Source organism: Eleutherodactylus coqui, chromosome 2 (assembly GCF_035609145.1).
Source record: "Eleutherodactylus coqui strain aEleCoq1 chromosome 2, aEleCoq1.hap1, whole genome shotgun sequence".
Classification (NCBI taxonomy): Eukaryota; Metazoa; Chordata; class Amphibia; order Anura; family Eleutherodactylidae; genus Eleutherodactylus; species Eleutherodactylus coqui.
In genome coordinates, this window is record NC_089838.1 from 262,184,804 (window position 1) to 262,204,726 (window position 19,923).

General features: G+C 42.5%; 1 protein-coding gene across 1 annotated transcript in view; it reads right to left on the reverse strand.

Annotated features, from left to right (window-relative positions):
• Positions 1-19,923, reverse strand: part of IGDCC3 (immunoglobulin superfamily DCC subclass member 3) — a 104,626-nt gene that overhangs the window by 32,253 nt on the left and 52,450 nt on the right. The window contains exons 3-6 of the mRNA XM_066589989.1: positions 5,162-5,306; positions 3,890-4,020; positions 3,662-3,799; positions 1,404-1,562 (exon numbers count right to left, since the gene is read on the reverse strand). Of these exons, the coding sequence (XP_066446086.1) occupies positions 1,404-1,562; positions 3,662-3,799; positions 3,890-4,020; positions 5,162-5,306 (573 nt within the window). The remainder of the gene's footprint in view (positions 1-1,403; positions 1,563-3,661; positions 3,800-3,889; positions 4,021-5,161; positions 5,307-19,923) is intronic.

The window sequence follows — 19,923 nt, forward strand, 5'->3', positions numbered from 1 at the left end:
GGGGTTGTCCAAGTTGTAGGTTTTAGATAAAACCGCTTCCCCATGCAGTAAAATAACTAACAGGAATATACTCACCTCTCCCCGTTTCCACCAAGTCTCAGTTCTTCGCGCCTGTTTTTAATTACAGACACCAGTCCCGCCCAGTTTATGGGACGTCACAGGCGCTGCAGCCAATAACCGAGTTCAAAGATCAAGCACTGAGCTTTGCCATTGGCTGCAGCGCCTGTAACGTCCCATAAACAGGCTGGGAAAGCCTTTTAAATGTGATGTCAGAGGGGAGACCCAGAGCAGCTCCGCAGGACACAGCGGGGAGAGGGGAGTATATTCCTGTTAGTTATTTTACTGTATGGGGAAGGTATTTTAGTTAAAACCTACATCTAAAACAATCGCTTAATACTGAGGCTTTGGATGATTGAAAATACTAAGGATTCTTTATCAATGCTATGGGTATAATAAGACTAGTAATTAGGAAATTATAGTACTAGTGTTTCTGGTGCACCACTTACTAATATAATATAGTGAAAGGGATTGGAGTTGGTCACAGGTGCAAAACCAGCAGAGCCGGACAGCAGCCGTATGCTTACAGGACCTGTGATGATGTCACCATCATGTGATCACACACCATAGCTCTGAGTTCCAGCCCTGATCCCATGATAGTGACATCATCACAGGTGCTAAACCAGCAGAGCTGGTCAGCAGCTGTGTGGAGCCTCGGTGACTGATCACATGAAATCCCACATTTAGTGCACATGGATGAAGGATCTGTGATGACGTAACTATCATGTGCCCAGGGGCGGAGCTCAGAGGCCAGTGACTGATCACATGATGGTGACATCATCACATGTAACTCACTCACCCACAGACAGGCAGTCATATTTTAACTTCATAAATGAAAAATTGTTCATGCAAATTGTGCCAAATTTATCAAACTGGTATACACTGCATAATACATTTGGCACAGATCACAACATACTAGAAGCATACAACTCCATCATGGCTCTTGCACATGTATGTCAGTATATAAATATTATAAGTCAATAATACTGTAAGTTTGGCACAGCCGTACTGAGTTATTTAAACACACCCTGTAGTAAGGGATGTGACTAAAGTGATGCAGAGGTAGCAGTCACACTTGGGTCTTGGTGTCTGGAAAGGTCAAAGGACTCCTCTACCATATATAAAAACATCAATATTGTAAATGGCACATGGTATGTGGGGTGCCTAGTTACAGATTTTGCATTAGGGTCCGGCAATTCCATGTCATGCCCCTGCGGTTGAGGCATCTTCTCTCAAATCTGAGCCTTTTTCCAGAACTATCTTGGGTTGTGCTCTGTCTACCTGTTGTAAAAGATGTAAAATTGTGTGTAGATGTGTAGATTCGAACAGGTACCCAACTCACTTACCCTGCACAACCAGCCTTCCCTGTGCTGTCCGGCGCACCCTGGTTCCTGGTTTGTTGGCAGCACATACATAGATTCCAGAGTGATGCACAGTTAGGTCCGATATCATCAAATTTCCTGTCCCTAAAACCTGAATTCCTTCCACACCTATAGGACGACCATCTGAAAGACATCCAAGTACATCAAATGTTATATTTTGGGTTTTTTTCCAGGTAAGTTTATAAGCAATGGCAATAGGGGGCAGTGTTGTCACCCTAAAATCTGCTCATAGATTCAAGAGACTCCCTATTGTGAAAGTCCAATCTCTGACAAAGAACGGCACAAGATGATACCAGTGAACTATGGGAAGGCAATCTCCCATATTTCACATACATTACCCAGTAGACAGATTACATAGCGTAAGAAAGTTTTTCAAACTTGGTAATTCTGCAGCTATGCATAGACAGGTGTCATACTACAAGTCCAAATAGGCTATGTGTGGCTAAGGTTAGCGGAAGTCAGCTTTGTACCATAGCAAATATATTTTTCTAAATAGTTGAAAGAAATGGATAAAAAGTCATACAGAAACAGAAACTACCTAAAAGCATAGTAATATACATACAATACAAGGCATGAGCTCCCTCCCTGGTGGCATCTAGATGTAGTCTGCATGTAGTATAATGGTAAAAAGGTGAAGAGCCCAGGGAACATGCTGATGTAATTATTACACGCTTGCTGCCCCGTGAGATATTAGACTTGACATACAATTCTTGGTAAATGAATAAACATTAAAATCTCTGGGGTAAAAGCAGTTGGACTTGGGAAAAAAAACTTTGCGCATTTTGGTATATTCACATGGGCACTTGAGATTTTTTTCGCACTATTTTTTATTTGCTGCATATGCTTTTAACCACATATATAAAAAATAGCACCTTAGGGCTCAGTCACACGGGCATTTTTAGCATGCGTTTTTCCGCACGTCAAAAAATTTGCACTAGATAGAACCAATGCTTTTCAATAACAGCGGTCACATGTCCGAATTTTACATATGGAAAAACGCCTGTGGCGAAAATTATAGGACACCAGCTCGCAGAACGCATGTCACTGCGGCAAACCAGTGTTGTATGTATGTGAAACCCCTGGATGCGAAAGCATCCAGGGCTTTCACCTTGTGCTCAATGGCGCTGGCGGCAGCAGTGCCGACCCCATTGAGAAGATATACTGAAGATCACTCTCCTCTGCCACAGATGTGACAGCTGTGCCACAGCTGTGACAGCTGTGGCAGGGGAGCACGATGTTCTCCCGTTGGTCACAGTGCTCAGCCAATCAGAGGCAGCCCATTCAGCAGGTGGGGATTTTAAATCCCCGTCTGCTGAATACTACTCAGAGCAGTGCAGGAAAAGAGCCGGCTGGATGCGGCTGAGCCTCGGCAGCTGCAGAGAGGTGAGTATAGATTTTTTTTTTACACATTTTTGGATTGATTTCAGGGAAGGGCTTATATTTAAAGCCGTTCCCCGGAAATCACTGCAGCACTTGCCGGCAGCCCATTGCTTTCAATGTCAGCTCCATTGAATTCAATGGGAGAACTTCGCGCAAAGGATTTCTTCATCTCCGCGGGGAGTCCCATTGTGACAATGTCACAGTGTTCAATGACAAGACAAGTATATGCACAGAAGCAGCACTCCTATAGCCATAAGGCTGGGACACAGTCTTGGGATGCAACAGCCACCAGGGTACGGATCCACTCCCAAAAGCAGCAGCAATAGAAATAAAGTGGCAGCATCCAATGGTGCAAAGAAATCCAATACGTTTATTTTCCCATAAGCGACGTTTCGACCAGCAGTCTGGTCTTTATCAAGCTCAAGTGTTCAATGACAATGGGACTCCCTGTTGAGATGAAGAAATCCTCTGCCACAGCTGTCACAGCTGCAGCAGGGGATAGCGGGAAACGCCCGTGTGACCAAGCCCTTTTGAGCGGATAAACGCTGCTAGCAGCGTTTTTTCCGCCGTGATTCCCGCTTAGGTCACGCAAACTTTTTAACGCATCAGTTATGCGTCTAAAAATTGGTGCATCAAAACGCCCACGTGACTGAGCCCTACGTGGGTTTTTTTGTTTAAATTATGGTTTCCATGGTTACCTGCATTAAAATTGCATTAAAAGAGCTGCCATGTGCAGTAGTAAAGCAGAGCTACATTTTGAGCAAAAAAAACGGCTTGTGTACTTCTCACGCAGTTTAAACACTGATCATGGGAGCTTTACTTTTTGAACCAGTTAGTCATACCAAGTCGACTCCAGGAAACAATAGGCCGAGGATTTCCAGTAGCCATGCACTCAAGGATTGCTGTCTGGTGAATGGTCTTTGTGAGGTTCTCTGGACCAACTAAGATCATTGGGTCCTTGTATCCAGTGTAGTGAGGGCCTATAGTGATTAATAGTACAATCAGATAAGACATGTATTGACATCTTGTATTAATATATCACCAGGAGCAGTCATCTTCATTGGTTTTACCTGTGACTGTTAGCACAGCTTCCGGACTGTATTTGACTCCAGCTGCATTGGAAGCCACACAACGGAAGGTGCCTGCATCATCAGCTTGGAGTGCCGTTATCTGTAGGACACCGGTGGGAAGCAAGGTATATCTACGTAGAATAAGGAGAGAATACAACGAGATGTGGAATAAGATTCTATGTCTATATGTAGATCTAGGCTCATTTTTATAAATGAGGCCCAACAAGGTAAATAAAGCTAGTTTGGGCAGAATGTATTGCCTCTCCTTAACCTGACCATAAGAGATCTAGAGCACCAAACTGTGAATCACATAATTTCTACAATGCAGTGTAACGTCAATACAAAGTCACCAAATTTATACAAGGTGTACAAGTCACTGCAAACCAAGCTAGCCCCTCTGTCGTTGTGCAACTTTTCCAACTGACTTCTATTGAAGTCAAACTTGTACTAATCAACGAAGTTTCAATAATTGATTCAGATGACTCAAGTCATAAGCACCCGAGGTTGGACAACCAAAGTAACAGAATAGCTTTCTTACTTCAATGATCCATGATCATTAAAGTGGTTGTACCAGAATTGCAAGTTATCACCTAGCCAAAGGATCGGGAAAAACTTTCTGATTGAGTGGGTCTAACCCCTGAGAAACCCACAGTTCCAGAAAATCGCAGCCCCAGCAGAGAGGAGGAGAAGGAATGGAGTGATGGTCTGCAGAGATAGCCAAGTGGCACGTGCTCGGGTATTTCTGTCAGCTCCATTGAAATGGATGGAGCACAGACTGTGCATGCTCAGCCAGCACTCCATTCACTGTGACGTCACTGCGAGTGGGAGAACCACCCGCAGTGTTGACAAAACGGGGGCACAGGACGCCCATTTTCAGGATCAGTAGGGTGAGACATATGGGATAACCAGTAATTCTGGTAAACCCCTTTTATGCACATGACAGAGGTGTGTGCATAGAGGCTGTATGCAGGTAGACAAAGTACCGTCATTCCATGTTCTGCCATCTTACAGAGATAATCTCCTAGAAGCTGGTTCTAAGAAAGAATAGCTCCATAAAACAGCATTTGATTGAACATGGCGTGATTTTTTTGCCAAATTCCTATGCGTTCCAACAGGAGAAACCTTCATATAATGCCGTATGGCATACAAAGATTTAGTAAAGCCCCATAGTTTTTGTTTTTCACAGTTCTATATAACTTGATGGTTGTATCGATTTATAATACCGTAGTGTGCATGAAAGAATATACTGCTAGGTTCTTGGTAGTTATATACCTGGGGTTCTCTGTATCAATAATCTCACCACTCCGCTCCCAAACAATATCCGGCTCTGGCAGGCCGTTGATCTGACATTGAAATCTGGCCACACCGCCTTCTTCTAGAGTTGCATCTTGGGGATAGATGTGAAAGTCCGATATGACTGTGGAAGAAAAGAAACATTGTTATTGATTTAATGAGTCCCGAAGGTAAATTTGCTCATTAAATGTGTTTGATTACCTTTAAACAATTGTTAAATTGCTCTCCTCTCATGCAGTGAGCTCTAGTTTTGCTTGACTATAGATTTGCTTATAGCGCAGTGATGGTTAGTCTCAATATCTCTATGACAGTTAAAAACTCGAGTTGCCCATTGTGTCTGATGAGACTTTAAATAGAATTTTCCTCGAAAATACAATCAACTGATCACTATGGAAACCGCTGTTATTTTTACTCTACACTATAATTCTGAAAAATTTCTTACTTTGGTGCTTCGAGTTTGAAGTCTGCATTTAACAATTCATTCTTGCTATGTTGTCCATGAATTACGTAGACCTTAACTTTATTAATATGAAGGATCATAATAAAGTTTATCATTTTTATCATACTACTGGATCAAAATGCATTAGGACTAGGGGCGTAACTAAAGGCTCAGGGGCCCTGATGCAAAACGGGATCCGGGGCCCCCCCTCTATAACTTGAAGCTTCTGGGCCCCAATGCAAAACCTGTAACAGGGCCCCCAACTATAATGCTTTATTCATAGTACTGTGCTCCCTATATGGAGGAGAGAGGCCTTATGGGCCCCCTAAGGCTGCTGGGCCCGGGTGCAACCGCATCCCCAGCACCCTCTATAGTTACGCCCCTGATTAGGACCAATCATGAGACAGGGTTAACATTTTAAATAAAAGCAATTTAATTAATGTATTATATGCAATTAAGTATTGTTCACTAGTGGCAGGGACATAACTCTAGGGGGTACAGAATTAGCAGTCACACCTGGCTCCCAAAGGCCCCTCTACCACATAAGGAGCCTCCAGTATTGTAAATGGCACATGGTACCGTAAGTGGGGGTCCTGCTACAGATTTCAAGTTGCTCCTATGACTAGTAGCATATATAGAGAACTTACAATACAGAGACTGCAGGCCAGGAGAACAGCTCAATGGGGATCCCAAGTGGCAGACCACCGCTGATCAACTATTGATGGCCTATCCTTAGGATACTGTAGGTCATCAATATTAAGGAAAAAAATACTTTTCAAAAAATTCTAATTTTACAGAAGGTACATTCTGTAACTCTATGGGAACAGTTGTTGTGGATGGTCATCATTTGCTCACATTGCTGCATCCATGTACTGTATGTGGCTCTAATGAAAAGCTGCATTCATAAAAATGATTGTACATAGCTTTTTCTTTGCAGCACATACAGTAAACAGTTGGCAAAAACAATGACCCTTCATCAGAATTTGGACAGCAACATATCATTATAACCATCTTCCCATAGATTATACACTAAATTACTCTGTGACAATTTCTATTAAAGGGATTGCACTGAGTTGCACAACTGCTCCCAGAATACGGGGCCCTGGGTGAACAGCTGATCAGTTCATCTTGGGTCCTACTCTCAATACCTAACGCACCCAACTGATTTTACTAGGTAAAGCCATGGCCAACTGCACATTTCCCCTGCAGTGGCCAATAGGGGAAATCTAGTATTACAGGACAGCTATTCAGGTGAAAGGCCATCCTATAATACGGGGAATGCAGAAGGTCCACCCGAGAAGACTAAGCTGCTCTCAGTTCTGAGTTGGTGGGGGTCCTGAGTGGGAGACCCTACTCTATAACATTCATATGCCTTAATAAGGAATAAGAACAAGGGTTGGGCATTTGGCATAATCCTTGTAAATGGGTTGTCTCATGAAAACAACCTCTTCACACATACTTATTGAGGCAGCTCCCCAGCATTAACTGCTGATAGCTTAAGGTTTCTGATGCCAAACCTGAGACATTCAGCTGGTCACCAGGCCAGGTTCATTAAAAAAGGAGAATGCCCCTTTAAGCAGCACTTTAACATATAAAAAAGTTCCCATAGCAAAAATCAGAATGGTTCCCCCACCCCCCAGTTGTGGTGCCAAATTTTGACATTCAGGACAGGATTTGTTTCTCTCTCTACAGACATTCAATGACCTCCGAGCCAATTCCCCAATTTCTTATCAGTGTTCTATCTCTGCAGAAGGAAGCCCTGCACAATTTCTTGCCATCCAGTTATAAAATGAGACAGCACCAACCAGAACTAGCTTCTTCTCCCTAAGGGCGACTACAGCGGCCACACGGTCTGTTTCTATTCTTTTTTGAACAATCTCATTTTTATTTGAGCAACAAAAATGAAAATAAACAGTATACAAATAAAGAACTGAAGCTTGTTGCATTACAGAACTGTTCAGCATTGTTATGGATAGAATGAACATGCACATTCTAAAATCCAGGGCAATCGTAAGGCATAGTATATAAATCCAAAAATGTTGATCAACACAACAAATCTAGTAAAAAAAAGAGTGTCCTTCTGCAAAACCCCAGTTAGCGAATGACAACTGCGATCCCAGGAGACCACTTCATGCATGTAATGTTTCATAATGTATTATGGATGGGACTCCAGATCCCTCCAGGAATGCGACTGTAAGACAGCTTATTATTTGGATATTTTAAGTATAGAATGAGACATACTACATCATGCTAAGTTGAATCCGAAGTCAGCATCGATTTAATAGCTTGGACTCCAATCTGTTTCTATTCTGTGTATGCTCTTGGATTGAGCAGTCTATGAATTACAAGTATATAATATATATACATCTTAGCCTGATGTGGTGTGGTTTGTTAACAAAATAACTCTGCACCCATGTGTATACACTATGTAACTACACGCCAGGGGCGTAACTATAGAGGGTGCAGGGGATGCGGCTGCACCCGGGCCCAGGAGCCTTAGGGGGCCCATAAGGCCTCTCTTCTCCATATAGAGAGCCCAGTACTATGAATAAAGCATTATAGTTGGGGGCCCTGTTACAGGTTTTGCATTGGGGCCCAGAAGCTTCAAGTTATGTCTCTGTGCAGCATGGTTTAGGTATGGGTACGGGTACAGATACAGATAGAAAGGGGGCCCCGGATCACATTTTGCATCAGGGCCCCTGAGCCTTTAGTTACGCCCCTGACGCTATACCTCACACTCACTCATCATCGCCATAGCATCTACAAGGCGGGCCATGGAAAAGTTGGCCAGCACCGCACTCTTTTGAAAGCGCTTTAAAAGAAAATATATATTTATTGGCCCTAGCAGCCAATCACAACGCAGCTTTCATTTCTTATACTGCTGCGATAAAATGAAAGCTAGTCTGTGATTGGTTGCTATGGGCAACAAAGATTTTCTGTTAGACAGCCTTCATAAGAGTGTCGTTCCGGGGTAATTTTCCATGGCCGACCCTGTACAACAAACCTCATTGGAATGTTGAATACTTGAATTAGGTGCGCTAAGAATAAAAGAAAAGTCTGCGGAGGATCTTGAAAGATTCCACCAGTGTCTACAAAAGTAGGGCAGAGGGGCAACACGTAAGGGGACCTCCATGTTGGTTTGTACCGAGTATTTTATGTATTTACATTATAACTGTTATTCCTAATCCCCTGAATTATTTTCCTGAGCGTAGGGATTTATATATACAGATTGCAGTCGCCATCCTGGGACCGGCTTCTACTAGTAAATTCATATATAGCTACATTTGCTTTCAAGTTATAATCTCTTCTATTAGTATTTCGTCCTCCAGTGCAGACTCAGTTGCACCCTCAGATCCAGACACCCAAGGGTGTTTATGTCTTGGTGTTCTTCACACTCCTCCGCATCCCCTCCCATCACACTGTACCAGATGGGGAGCAATGTGCTAGCCTTTATTAAGGACCCCTCAGGCATATCCTATCACCCCCAGGTATTTAACAAAAGTGACAAGCTGGCTTTCCTGTACTCTTCGCACCTCCGCTTGGATTTATGAAAAGGTGAAAAGGATTTATGAATACAGTAGACAGAAAATTATCTCCAGCATTATTGTTATTCAGTGCAAACTAATTGTTGACGAGGTACGTACTGTTGTACATTTCTAGTAACACCAGATGTCTTCAGATAACTTCTAGTTGGCGTGTCTAGCGGAGAAATAAATATTCATAGCAAGCCAATTACCAGAACACAGGCGTGCGTACATACTGTAAGTGCGAATATTTAAGATGAGCACATTTCATTATTCCATACACTTACCTTGCAAGACAGAACTGACTTAAAGGGGTTTTCCAAGCTATTTTTATTGATGATGTATCCTCAGGCTAGATCGATTGGCTTGGGTCACTGACCAATCAGTTGTTCTTGCGCCCATTGTCATCAGGAAAACACACAGGGGTACAGAGTGGAAGCTGGTTGCTCCTACCCTTGTACTGGTCGACACTGGGAATTGCAGCTGTCATTAATTTTAATGAGAGTTTTACCTGCAGTTACCAGTGACGGCCACTACACAGGGGTTGGAGCATCAGCATCCACTTCGTACCCCTGTATGTTTTGCTTGTAACAGCTGGCGCCAGATCACCTGATCAGTCGGGGTCCCTAGCTGATCAACAATTAATGACCTATCCTGAGGATAGGTCATCAATAAAAATTGCCTGGAAAACCCCCTTAAGGTGGCCCGATCAAACTGGCAGTAATTGGTTCAGAGGACAATGTCAGACATGATATATTTAGTCCACTTTATATCCTAAATAATTTTTTTATGTTTTATAAAATTCTTTTATATTACTAAGTTTAACAAAAAATGACCCCTTTTAGGGCAAAGATTAAATAGGGGTTTTCAGATCGGTCAACACTAACCACTATTAACCCTTGAGGGCTTACTCAGACAAGCGTGTTCGATTTTGGTCCATGATAAAGAGACCGATTTTAAGCTTTGTACGTGTCCATTTTGCATCCATATGCATTGTGCGTATCCCTTTTTTTATTTTTATATGTCGTTGGGGATTTTTTTTGGCCTGCAAAAAAAACGAAAATAGGCTCAATTTTTTTTCTTGCATGATCCATGAAGAACAGAGAACATATGGATATTATCCCTGTGCGCAGTTGTTTTTTTTTGTGTGCACCCATTGACTTGAAAGGGTGACTGCCGTCCGAGAAATGGCAACAATATTAAAACGTGCTGCGATTTTTTTTTTTCTCCACAGATAATTGGTCTATATAAAAACACATGTCTGCAAAGCCCTATTGACTGTAATTGACTGTGTGCAGTCAGACGCAAAGACAGATGTGAAAATCGCCCAAGCAGATAAGCCCTTAAAGAGGTTTTGCCATCGCAGACATTTATGGCAAATCCACAAGATGTACTATTAATACCTGATAGGTGCGGACCCCACTTTTATGACCTTCAACTATGTCAAGAAGGTAAGTGCCCCAAACCTTGTCACAGAGGATGACTGGAACTGTGCTCAACTCCCTCCATTCATTTTCATAAGAGTTATGGAACCAACTAAGCTTAATATACAATATAGGTAAAGATGTGCAAACCTGAATCGTAGTCAGGTGGTGTAAAGATAGCGGATTAGTGGATAACATATTGACAAGTGTTGGTTAATTCGGGTGACTATTGGCCTATGTGAAAGTACCCTAAAACCATGTTGATTGTAACGAAACACAATAAGAAAGTTCAAAGATGTATTAAATTCATACAGTCAGGCTACATTCACACGGTGAATGAGATATCGGGCCAATAAATGTGACCCGATTTCGTGCTTGCCAACGTGCAATTTTCATAGCGATGTGATGCATTCTTGATTTTTTTTTTTAAACTTTTTTTCTGCGAAATTTCGATCTTTACGCATGTGAAAGAATCGCAAGTGTTTATCATTGACTTCAATGGGAAAAATCACATCATACTTGCATTGCATGTGATTTTTTTTCCCCAAGGTTCCATAGGAAACAATGGGCAATTCCTCCAGTGAGAACGCCCAAAAATAGAAAATGCTGTGATTTTTTTTGTACTTTGCAGCATCACTACGAGGAAAAAAATCACTCATGTGAATTAATCCTTTCAAAAGAATGGATTTGATATCATGTAAGTTTTGTGCGCATCGCACAGAACGCGCGTGAGTTACTTGGTTGTGTAAATAAGCCCTTATGAAGATATGGAGAAGAGGCTGCACTTAACAGAGCACTAAAACATTGAATGAATGATAAACGTAAAAGGGATAATAATCCTGCCCCAACTGTTTGTCAGTCCACAGGGTTTTGTGCATGTTCCAAAAATAAGCAGTCTTGTAGAAATCCGACAGAGAACACAGGTAAATTTCTTGCTGATCGGTTCCATTCTTGCAAGGAGTATGGGTATGCTAAAGGGCAGAATTTAAAGGGAACTCGTCATATGCCTAAAGAACCATAAACTAACATATAGTGCTGTTAGGCAGGTGACAGGGAGCCAGGTGCTGAATTTTTCATACTCACCCGCTTCCTGATTCCTGCGGTGTACCCCAGTGCATGCCAGCTGAAAATTTGACTCCCATAGACTTGTATAAGAGAGCGTGCACAGGACTCTGAAAAGAGTCAAATTTTCGTCCAGCATGCAGACTTTAGCGTCAAGCACCGCAGAAACCAGGAACCAAGTGAGTATGAAAAATACAGCACCTGTCTCCCTCTCACCTTCCCTGGGAGCACCAGAAATTAGATCCCATTTACCCTGAAAGATGATCGTTCAAAAATCGCTCAAACGACAGTTTGAGTGACAGTTTTGAGCAATCATCTTTGCATAGTCTATAGTAGCTAAGTATCTACTTAAGAGCTATGCAGGCAGAGCAGGACACCACTGCTATCACTCTGCAAACAATACAGCTGTTTTGCATAAGCAAAACAGCTGCATTGTCCTCAGCGCTTACAGCTCGCGTTCCGCTGTGAATTACCAGTGGGACACGAGCTAAAAGAATCTTATCAGCGCTGCCGACTGTGATAACAGCCTGCACCACTGATAAGAGTTCATCGCTCAATACTAAACCACTAAAATTGAGCGAGGAACGAATCACGCATGAAAACTACACAACGTCCGTGCATTTAGACGCAATGGTTATCGCTCAAAACATGGCTTTGAGCGAACTTTGAGCGAGAATCATTGTGTCTTAGTTTATGGTTTTTTAGGCAGCTGAGGGGTTTCTTTAATGAACTTTTTGTACTACTGCAGACAGAGCAGAGGGGAAAGGCTCCTGCTGCAAGCACTTGTCTTACAATCAAACACAGGACAGTGAAGAGGAGGAGAAGAAAGGGATAATGGCTGAGTCCCTGAGACACACAGACTCATTGACTAAGTCTAGGGCCAAATTCATAGAAAAAAATAATGAAAGCTTGGGCCTGGAATGTGCAAGGAAATGCATAGGAATGTATAAATAAAATACATCTTTAAGAGGACCACCCAAAAATTGCACTGAAAATGGTCTTCTAGATGGTCCTTCCTGAGGAAGAGGTCAGAATGCATGGCACATGATGAAACTAAAAATCTGTCACAGGAAATCTCGTCTGGATAAGGCAGCGGTCTTCTCAAATCGGTGGAACTTCTGAAGAAGTTTTACTGCACATGTATACTGGTTTATAACTAGAAATACACATAAATTCCATGCATGTGTTGCACTAATTGAACACTATTCATAAGTCACATTGGGGCAGATTTATTATTGAAAAGTGCCAGAAAACTTTCGTACATGCTTTGCACCATGATGTGTTGTACACACTTTTCCATCAAGTCAAAAAAAGGTGTGACTTTATGGGAAAGGGTGTGGCTTTGTGGCAAAGGGCGTGGTCTAAATTTTACTTTTTGCAACAAAAATGTACCAAAATGTTGGTACAAAATCCATTGTACAACTAAATCAACTAATAGGTGATATAAAGTTAAACTAAATAATGCGCCAAATTTCTCATCAGCATAGTTACTGTGATAATCTGACACATTTTAAGATGGTCTGTCTACATTTGCACTGTTGAACTATTAGACAATATTAGTACATCGGCCTCTATGTGTGATCTGTTGCAGAAATTTCTTTGACTGGTTCTGTAGATTTACCACGGAATTACCACGGGAGGTGGTGAGTTCTTCTTCGATGGAAGTGTTCAAACAAAGGCTGGACAGACATCTGTCTGGAATGATTTAGTGATCCTGCACTGAGCAGGGGGTTGGGCCTGATGACCCTGGAGGTCCCTTCCAACTCTACCATTCTATAAGTATATCTACGAGATTTGAAAGAGGTTTGCAAAAACCAATGCACTTGCTGCAGAAACATTTGTGTCTCATTTCCATCATCCGCACAAATCTGCCTTTTGTGGACAAACCCTTAAATATTCATTGTGCCGTCATTTTATATAACTTTTACATGTAACTTCTCCATAAATGATATTGTTGATAGAAGCTAAATGACAATTTGCTTCCTCGCCTGGTGACGCATGGTCTAAGGGCAGATTTCACCCAGTGCTCAGAGACCAATCTTTGCCCTAGTGACAACCGGACAGACTAAGATCTCTGCCCAGTTACAGGGCCTTATCTGACAGCTCTGCCAAGCAGATGAGTCTGCAGCATGACCGGGAAGCAGCCTCGGGATTTGACCTACATTTCACTGGAGCAGGATTAATGCAGCTTGTGCAGAAAATCCCGAGGAACCAGTGCCACTCGCAACCTCTGCCCAGTAGATATTAACAGGGAAGGGGGGTTAACCTCTTTAGTGCCACAACAGATCATGACTGCACTAATCAACCTGCTGAGCAGACTCAAGGCTAAATGTATACTGCATGCTTTCCTCTATGAAGACTCTTGATTCACTACGATCATTAACCATTTACAGTGCCATTTAAACTTCTTGTAGTTTTGCATTAGTGTCATTTTCTAATGGCATAGATTGACCCTGGTTTGGCGGATTTACCGTTACTTATACGTTTCGGTTGGAATAACATTTACAATAAAAACAGATTATAGTCTTATATCAACCATGAAGAGGATTGCCACCATAATATTATTTGTGCAGCATCCCTATATAAATACAGCATTACAGACATTTATACAATTGCTTTTAAGTGCTATTTTCATGTTCCTGGATTAGGTCATTGATTCAATTCCGAGAGGATCATAGTCTTCCATCCAACTAGTAACTCTTCCTTTCCTGTTCATTTTCTGTGGTGCAAAGGAAATATCAGTTCTGAGATGGTCATCAATCTTCTCGGTCGCCCCATGTGGTGGAATGAAAGCAACAAACCTATTAACGCTAGAAAATGGCACCATTAGTGGTTGTTCTATCGCCCCACCTTACTTATATGGAGAGGGGTGAACCAAAGCTTTATTAAGGTTGGGCTTTGTCCCCTCTGGAATCTTGGTTTCCTTTATTTAAAACAAATGCTCTATGTCATCAGTTTAGGTCACATAGAAATTGGGTCTGTCAATTGACCACATATTACAAAAAATTAGAAAACAAAAAATAACAGTGAGGACAGAGACTTGAGTTAGCAGTAGATGGCACAAATACCTTGCAGCACTGGGGACCTGGGTCAGGGGCGTAACTAAAGGCTCAGGGGCTCTGATGCAAAAGGTGAGCTTGGGCCCCCCCTCTATCTGTATCTGTACCCATACCTAAACCATGCTGCACAGAGGCATAACTTGAAGCTTCTGTGACCCAATGCAAAACCTGTAACAGGGCCCCCAACTATAATGCTTTATTCATAGTACTAGGCTCCCTATATGGAGAAGATAGGCCTTAAGGGCCCCCTAAGGCTCCTGGGCCCGGGTGCAACCGCATCCCCTGCACACTGTATAGTTACGCCCCTGACCCGGGTGCATGGAGTTTTCATATCCTGCCCACGTTTGCATGCGTCTTTCTCCAGGTGTACTGGTTTCCTCCCAGACTCCAAAAATGTACTAGTAGGAATTTAGATTGTGAGCCTCCATGGAGACAGGGCTCAATGTGAATGATGGCCAGTGCTGGCTTTAGGTTAGATGGTACTCAGTGCAGAATATTGTTGACACTCCCCATCATAAGAAAAATAAACTATATGTATTGTACTCATAGGCAGTCTGCCTGTGTTTTGCTTGTGTAGAAAGCAGCTAGACAGCAGCATACCAAGACCAAAATCACTTCAGTGAATAAATACTGTACCAGAACCAAGCTCAGAACATAAATACAGTACCAGAATCAAGCCGAGTGCATAAATACAGAACTAGAAACAAGCTCAGTACATAAATACAGCACCAGATTGAAGTTTACAGCATAATTACAACACCAGAACCAACCTCAGTACACAGGTACAATGCCAGAACCCAGCAAATAACATAAATACAGCTCCAGATCTAAGTGCAGTGCATAAATACAGAACTAGAAACAAGCTCAGTAAATAAATACAGCACCAGAATGAGGTTTATAATATAATTACAATTATGGGCTGACATCAGCGCCTTGGAAGATCAAAGAGGAGGAGACAGAGCCAAGGGGAGGATGATTCATGTAGCACCACAAGACACTGTCACATGTCACATGAAGATCATATGGCTGGGCAGACCTAAAGGAGGTGATCACCCCCAGTTTACATCCCCTCTATAAGATAGTGAATGGCACCCTGTGCAGTGACTGCTCATAATTTAGGCTCGCCATGATGATGACCATCTATGTACAGCACTGTGGAGTATGTATGTGCTATATAAATAAGCAAAATAAAATAGGTATTAAACATATGTCAATAGAGTATGGCCGCCTGCAGACGGCCGGGTCGGATCCTGCTGCGAGAATTTTCACAGCGGGACCTGAGCTGAGCCCCTGCAGGGACCAGGCGGCGCTTACCTCTCCTGCGGCTCCTGCTCTTTGATATGCCGGCCAGCCGGCGCATGCGCAGAGCAGAGCAGGGATGCCGGGAGAGAGATTTCTATGCGGGCCAATGCGAGACCCGCACACAAATAGAGCATGCCGCGATTTGTTTTTCGCGTGTATTTTCAAGCGGACAAATCGCAACCGTCTGCCTAGGATTGCGTTTTGCAATGCAATCCTATGCAGGCGTCTAGGGGCGGAAATTCTGCGAGAAATCCCGCCGCAGAATTTCAGCCCATGTGCAGGGGGCCTATGGATAAGAAAATTCTAACTTTTTTAAGGGTAAGGTGATGATCAAATATTTTTGTTTTTTAAACTGAAAGATGACTAGAAAAAACTTTTCCAAACTTGCATTCATCTTTTAGAGCTCGGTCATAGTTCAGGGTCCCTTCCCCAATGGTGCCTAAAATGTATTTTACCTTGACACTATGCACACTCATAGAGCCCTGAAGACACAGGCATGTGTTGTTCTACAAATTATTGGTCGTCTTTGCCTCAGTTGTACTGAAAATTCTAATGCTTGAAAAACATATGGCAATAGCATTGAGAATTACATCCACATCCTAATAAAGGCAAAGAGCTGAAACGTGTCAATGGCAGACGCAATCAGACATCCCTTCCATCATAGACTCACTCGTAACTTCCTACAGAGAGCGTGGGACAGAAATATGTAGGCGGAAGTATTATCTTACTTTGCTTGGCACTGTTATGGGGAGGGTAAAGGCACAGTGAACGGATCTTATGAGGACTCTTTGGTTAAATTTAATGGGACAATGTAACTATTACCTTTAGGGGTTGTCCAAAAAATGAAACAGAGAGTGGGAGGGACGTGGGAGTCACTACAGTGTTTCAGGGTAGAGAAGTTGCTTCTTTTGCTATTTTGTGGCATGGACAGCTGTTGAAAAAATCAATTAAAAAAAAAGGCAGACAACCCCTTTAATGGAGGCACTCTTGTCACTGTTGCTCAATGTGGTCATTTTAGTTAGCTCAGTGATTTTAATGGGGAAGTCTGTAAAGGCCTATTTAGACACAACAATTATCGCTCAAAAGATGTCTTTTGAGAGACTTTTGAGACAAGCAGGTGTCCCCGCTTGTCTTCTGCATCCAGGTGTTCTCTGAACAGAGCGCCCGGCTGTTATTCAGCCGAGCGCTCCGAGCAGGGTATGGAGAACAAAGCTGAACCGCTTTGTTCTTCATACCCAGCCTGTGATCAGTATCCTGATCAGATACCTTAGTAGTAGACAAATGTGACTTAAACCCATTCTTACCCATTAATATTGAAGATGCGCCGTGGGTACCCGCATCATTGCCTAGCGATGGTTTGGGAAATACAAATATTTAGAAGAAAAAATCTGCACTGTGCATGACCACCTCCACAGACATCTACAATTTAGATTTTGCAGGTATATGGGGTCATCGGCCCGGGTCCCAGACGGATTCTGCTGCGGGTTCCTGCATGCTGAACCAGAACCGGTTGTGTGCACCCGGCCTTCCTATGAGATCCCCAACAACTAAACAGTTTAATTTCTAACCATCATAAAAATGGCTATGATTTTCTCAGAAAATTGCAGATATCAGCATTTAGACGGCGTAAAAACACATGCTGCTTAAAATGGTATATGGAGGATCATTATATGCTATATTGGAATATGCTAGCTGTAATTGGCATGAAAGCTCTCAGAAGCATAGATTAAAAGAAGACATCTCAAAGACTTCCAAACCATGCTAGGTAAGCTGCACAGGGAGCTCCGACAGGGTTAATGCCAATACTAACTGGCACACTCCCAGCTGAAGCTACCTCCCTTCTTCGAAAAAGTAGGCCAGATTCCCACATGACCGCCGCCGCTTTCCAGCAACTCATGCTCGTTTAGGGAGAAAGAGCTGAAAATAGCTCCTGTGGGAACTGTGACAGGAGAGACTAGCCAGGGGGGTGTTCATTATGCCACCTAAATCAGTAGTTCTCCGAGTATGCAAACAGTGTTATATCTAACTGAACAAGCCTTTAATTAGACACTAATTTGGACAAATCTCTCTGAAATCTGTAGGGTCAGTTGGCTTTGTTATGCAACATTGTTAAAAAAAAGGCATATAGGTACCACAATGCTGAACAATGTTGAGTTGGTCATTAGGGACAGTGGCAGATTAAGCGAGCTCAGACCCTGGCCAGTTCTCTAGAATACCCACCATCATCTCATTAGCACCATCTACCCCATTTTAATTAGGAAACATCAAATCACTTGCTAGCAAGCCACCAGCAGCCGAATTTATATTCTCCAGGTTTTCTGCATCGGGGTGGCTAGGGGGTGTTTAAATAATAAGCCTGGCAGATGAATCTACAATTCTATTATATAGACTGTGGATTTAGTGAAAAATCAAAAAAATTGTCAGGGTCTGCAAGTATCGCCCCCTTAGAAAGAACCTGTCACCGAGCTGAATAGGGCACCATTTAGCTGCAAATTGGAAACATTACTTTCTGTCTTTTAATTAGGTTTGGTTGAAGAATCAATGGCATTTACAGTGGCAATTACCGAGTAATTACCTTCTTGAATTTCTTAAAGGTGGAAGGGTTGTGGATAATAAGACAAAATACTAAATTTTCCTCCCCATTAAGCCCCGTTTTCACTCTTCTTAGGCAAAGCAATTTTCTGGATGCTGAATAGCTAAGGGGTCATCAGTGCTGCCTGCAAAATTTTGAGTTTCTTAATGATCAACACTATAGGGAAGAAAGACACCTTTCTGGAAACAACTCTTCAATATGTATGAAATTCACTGCCAAGTTATAATTACCTTCTCTGTTGTAATATAGGGGGTAAATTCCCCTCCAGTTAAGAGGAATGCATAGTAGAGCGAGTGGGCAGGCGCCAGCACCCACTATGCCGGGCAGGTGGCAGGGCCCACAGTGCACTAGGGACCGGGCAGCTGGATCAGCACAGCAATCAGGCTCCCTTGATTTTAATTTGAAAGTCTGAATAATAAAATAACAACAGCCATACTTACCTCCTCTTGTCACTCCCTGGCAGCTGTAATGGGTGCACTATTCCCCCACTGACTTCCAGGTTATGTGATAATATGACACACATATGACCACTGCGGATATTCCCTCGCCTCACTGAGACTGGGGAATGTTTGCAGTGATCACGTGTGTTACATGATCGTATGACCCGAATGTCAGATAGTTGGGAGAGTGGAGCCAACTACAGCTGCCAGGGAGTGACAAGAGGAGGTAAGTATGGCTGTTTTTTTTTTCATTCGATCACATATTAAAAGGGGACAAAAGGTGACATCTGTATCTAAAGGGGGAAAAAGGTGGCATTTATATGTGAAGGGTGCAAAAGGTGATTTTTATATGTAAAGGAGGCAAGAGGTGGTGTTTATATGTAAAAGGGGACAATAGGTGGGATTATATCTAAAAGGTGTCAGAAATGGTGTTATTTCAAAAAGGGAAAAAAAAGGTGACATTATACCTAAAAGGAGCAAAAAAGGGACACTATTCCTAAAATACGACCACAGAAGTTATAATTACTGACTGGGGTAAAAAAGGGGGTATTATTGCTAACTAGGGCATAAGGGACATTGATAGAAAGAGAGGCCCTCTGAGACTTTATCGACCAAGGGCCCACAAGTTTCCTAGACAAAGCAGAATATGACAGGGATGGAGCTCAATAAAGTGTAACTTTGAATTAATTAGAAGTAAAATACAAGAGCGTATTAGCGCATGAACCAGGTTTTGTTTGATTATTCAAACTTCGGGCTAGTGTGCGCTAGTTTAAAAAGTGCCCTAAGTGCGAGAAAGATAGGGCATGTCTTAGCTTTTCTTGCATGTAGTATTAACGCACAAGAATCCCGATAGTGAAAAACGAAACCATTGAAATCAATTATGTCATTTTGTCCTATT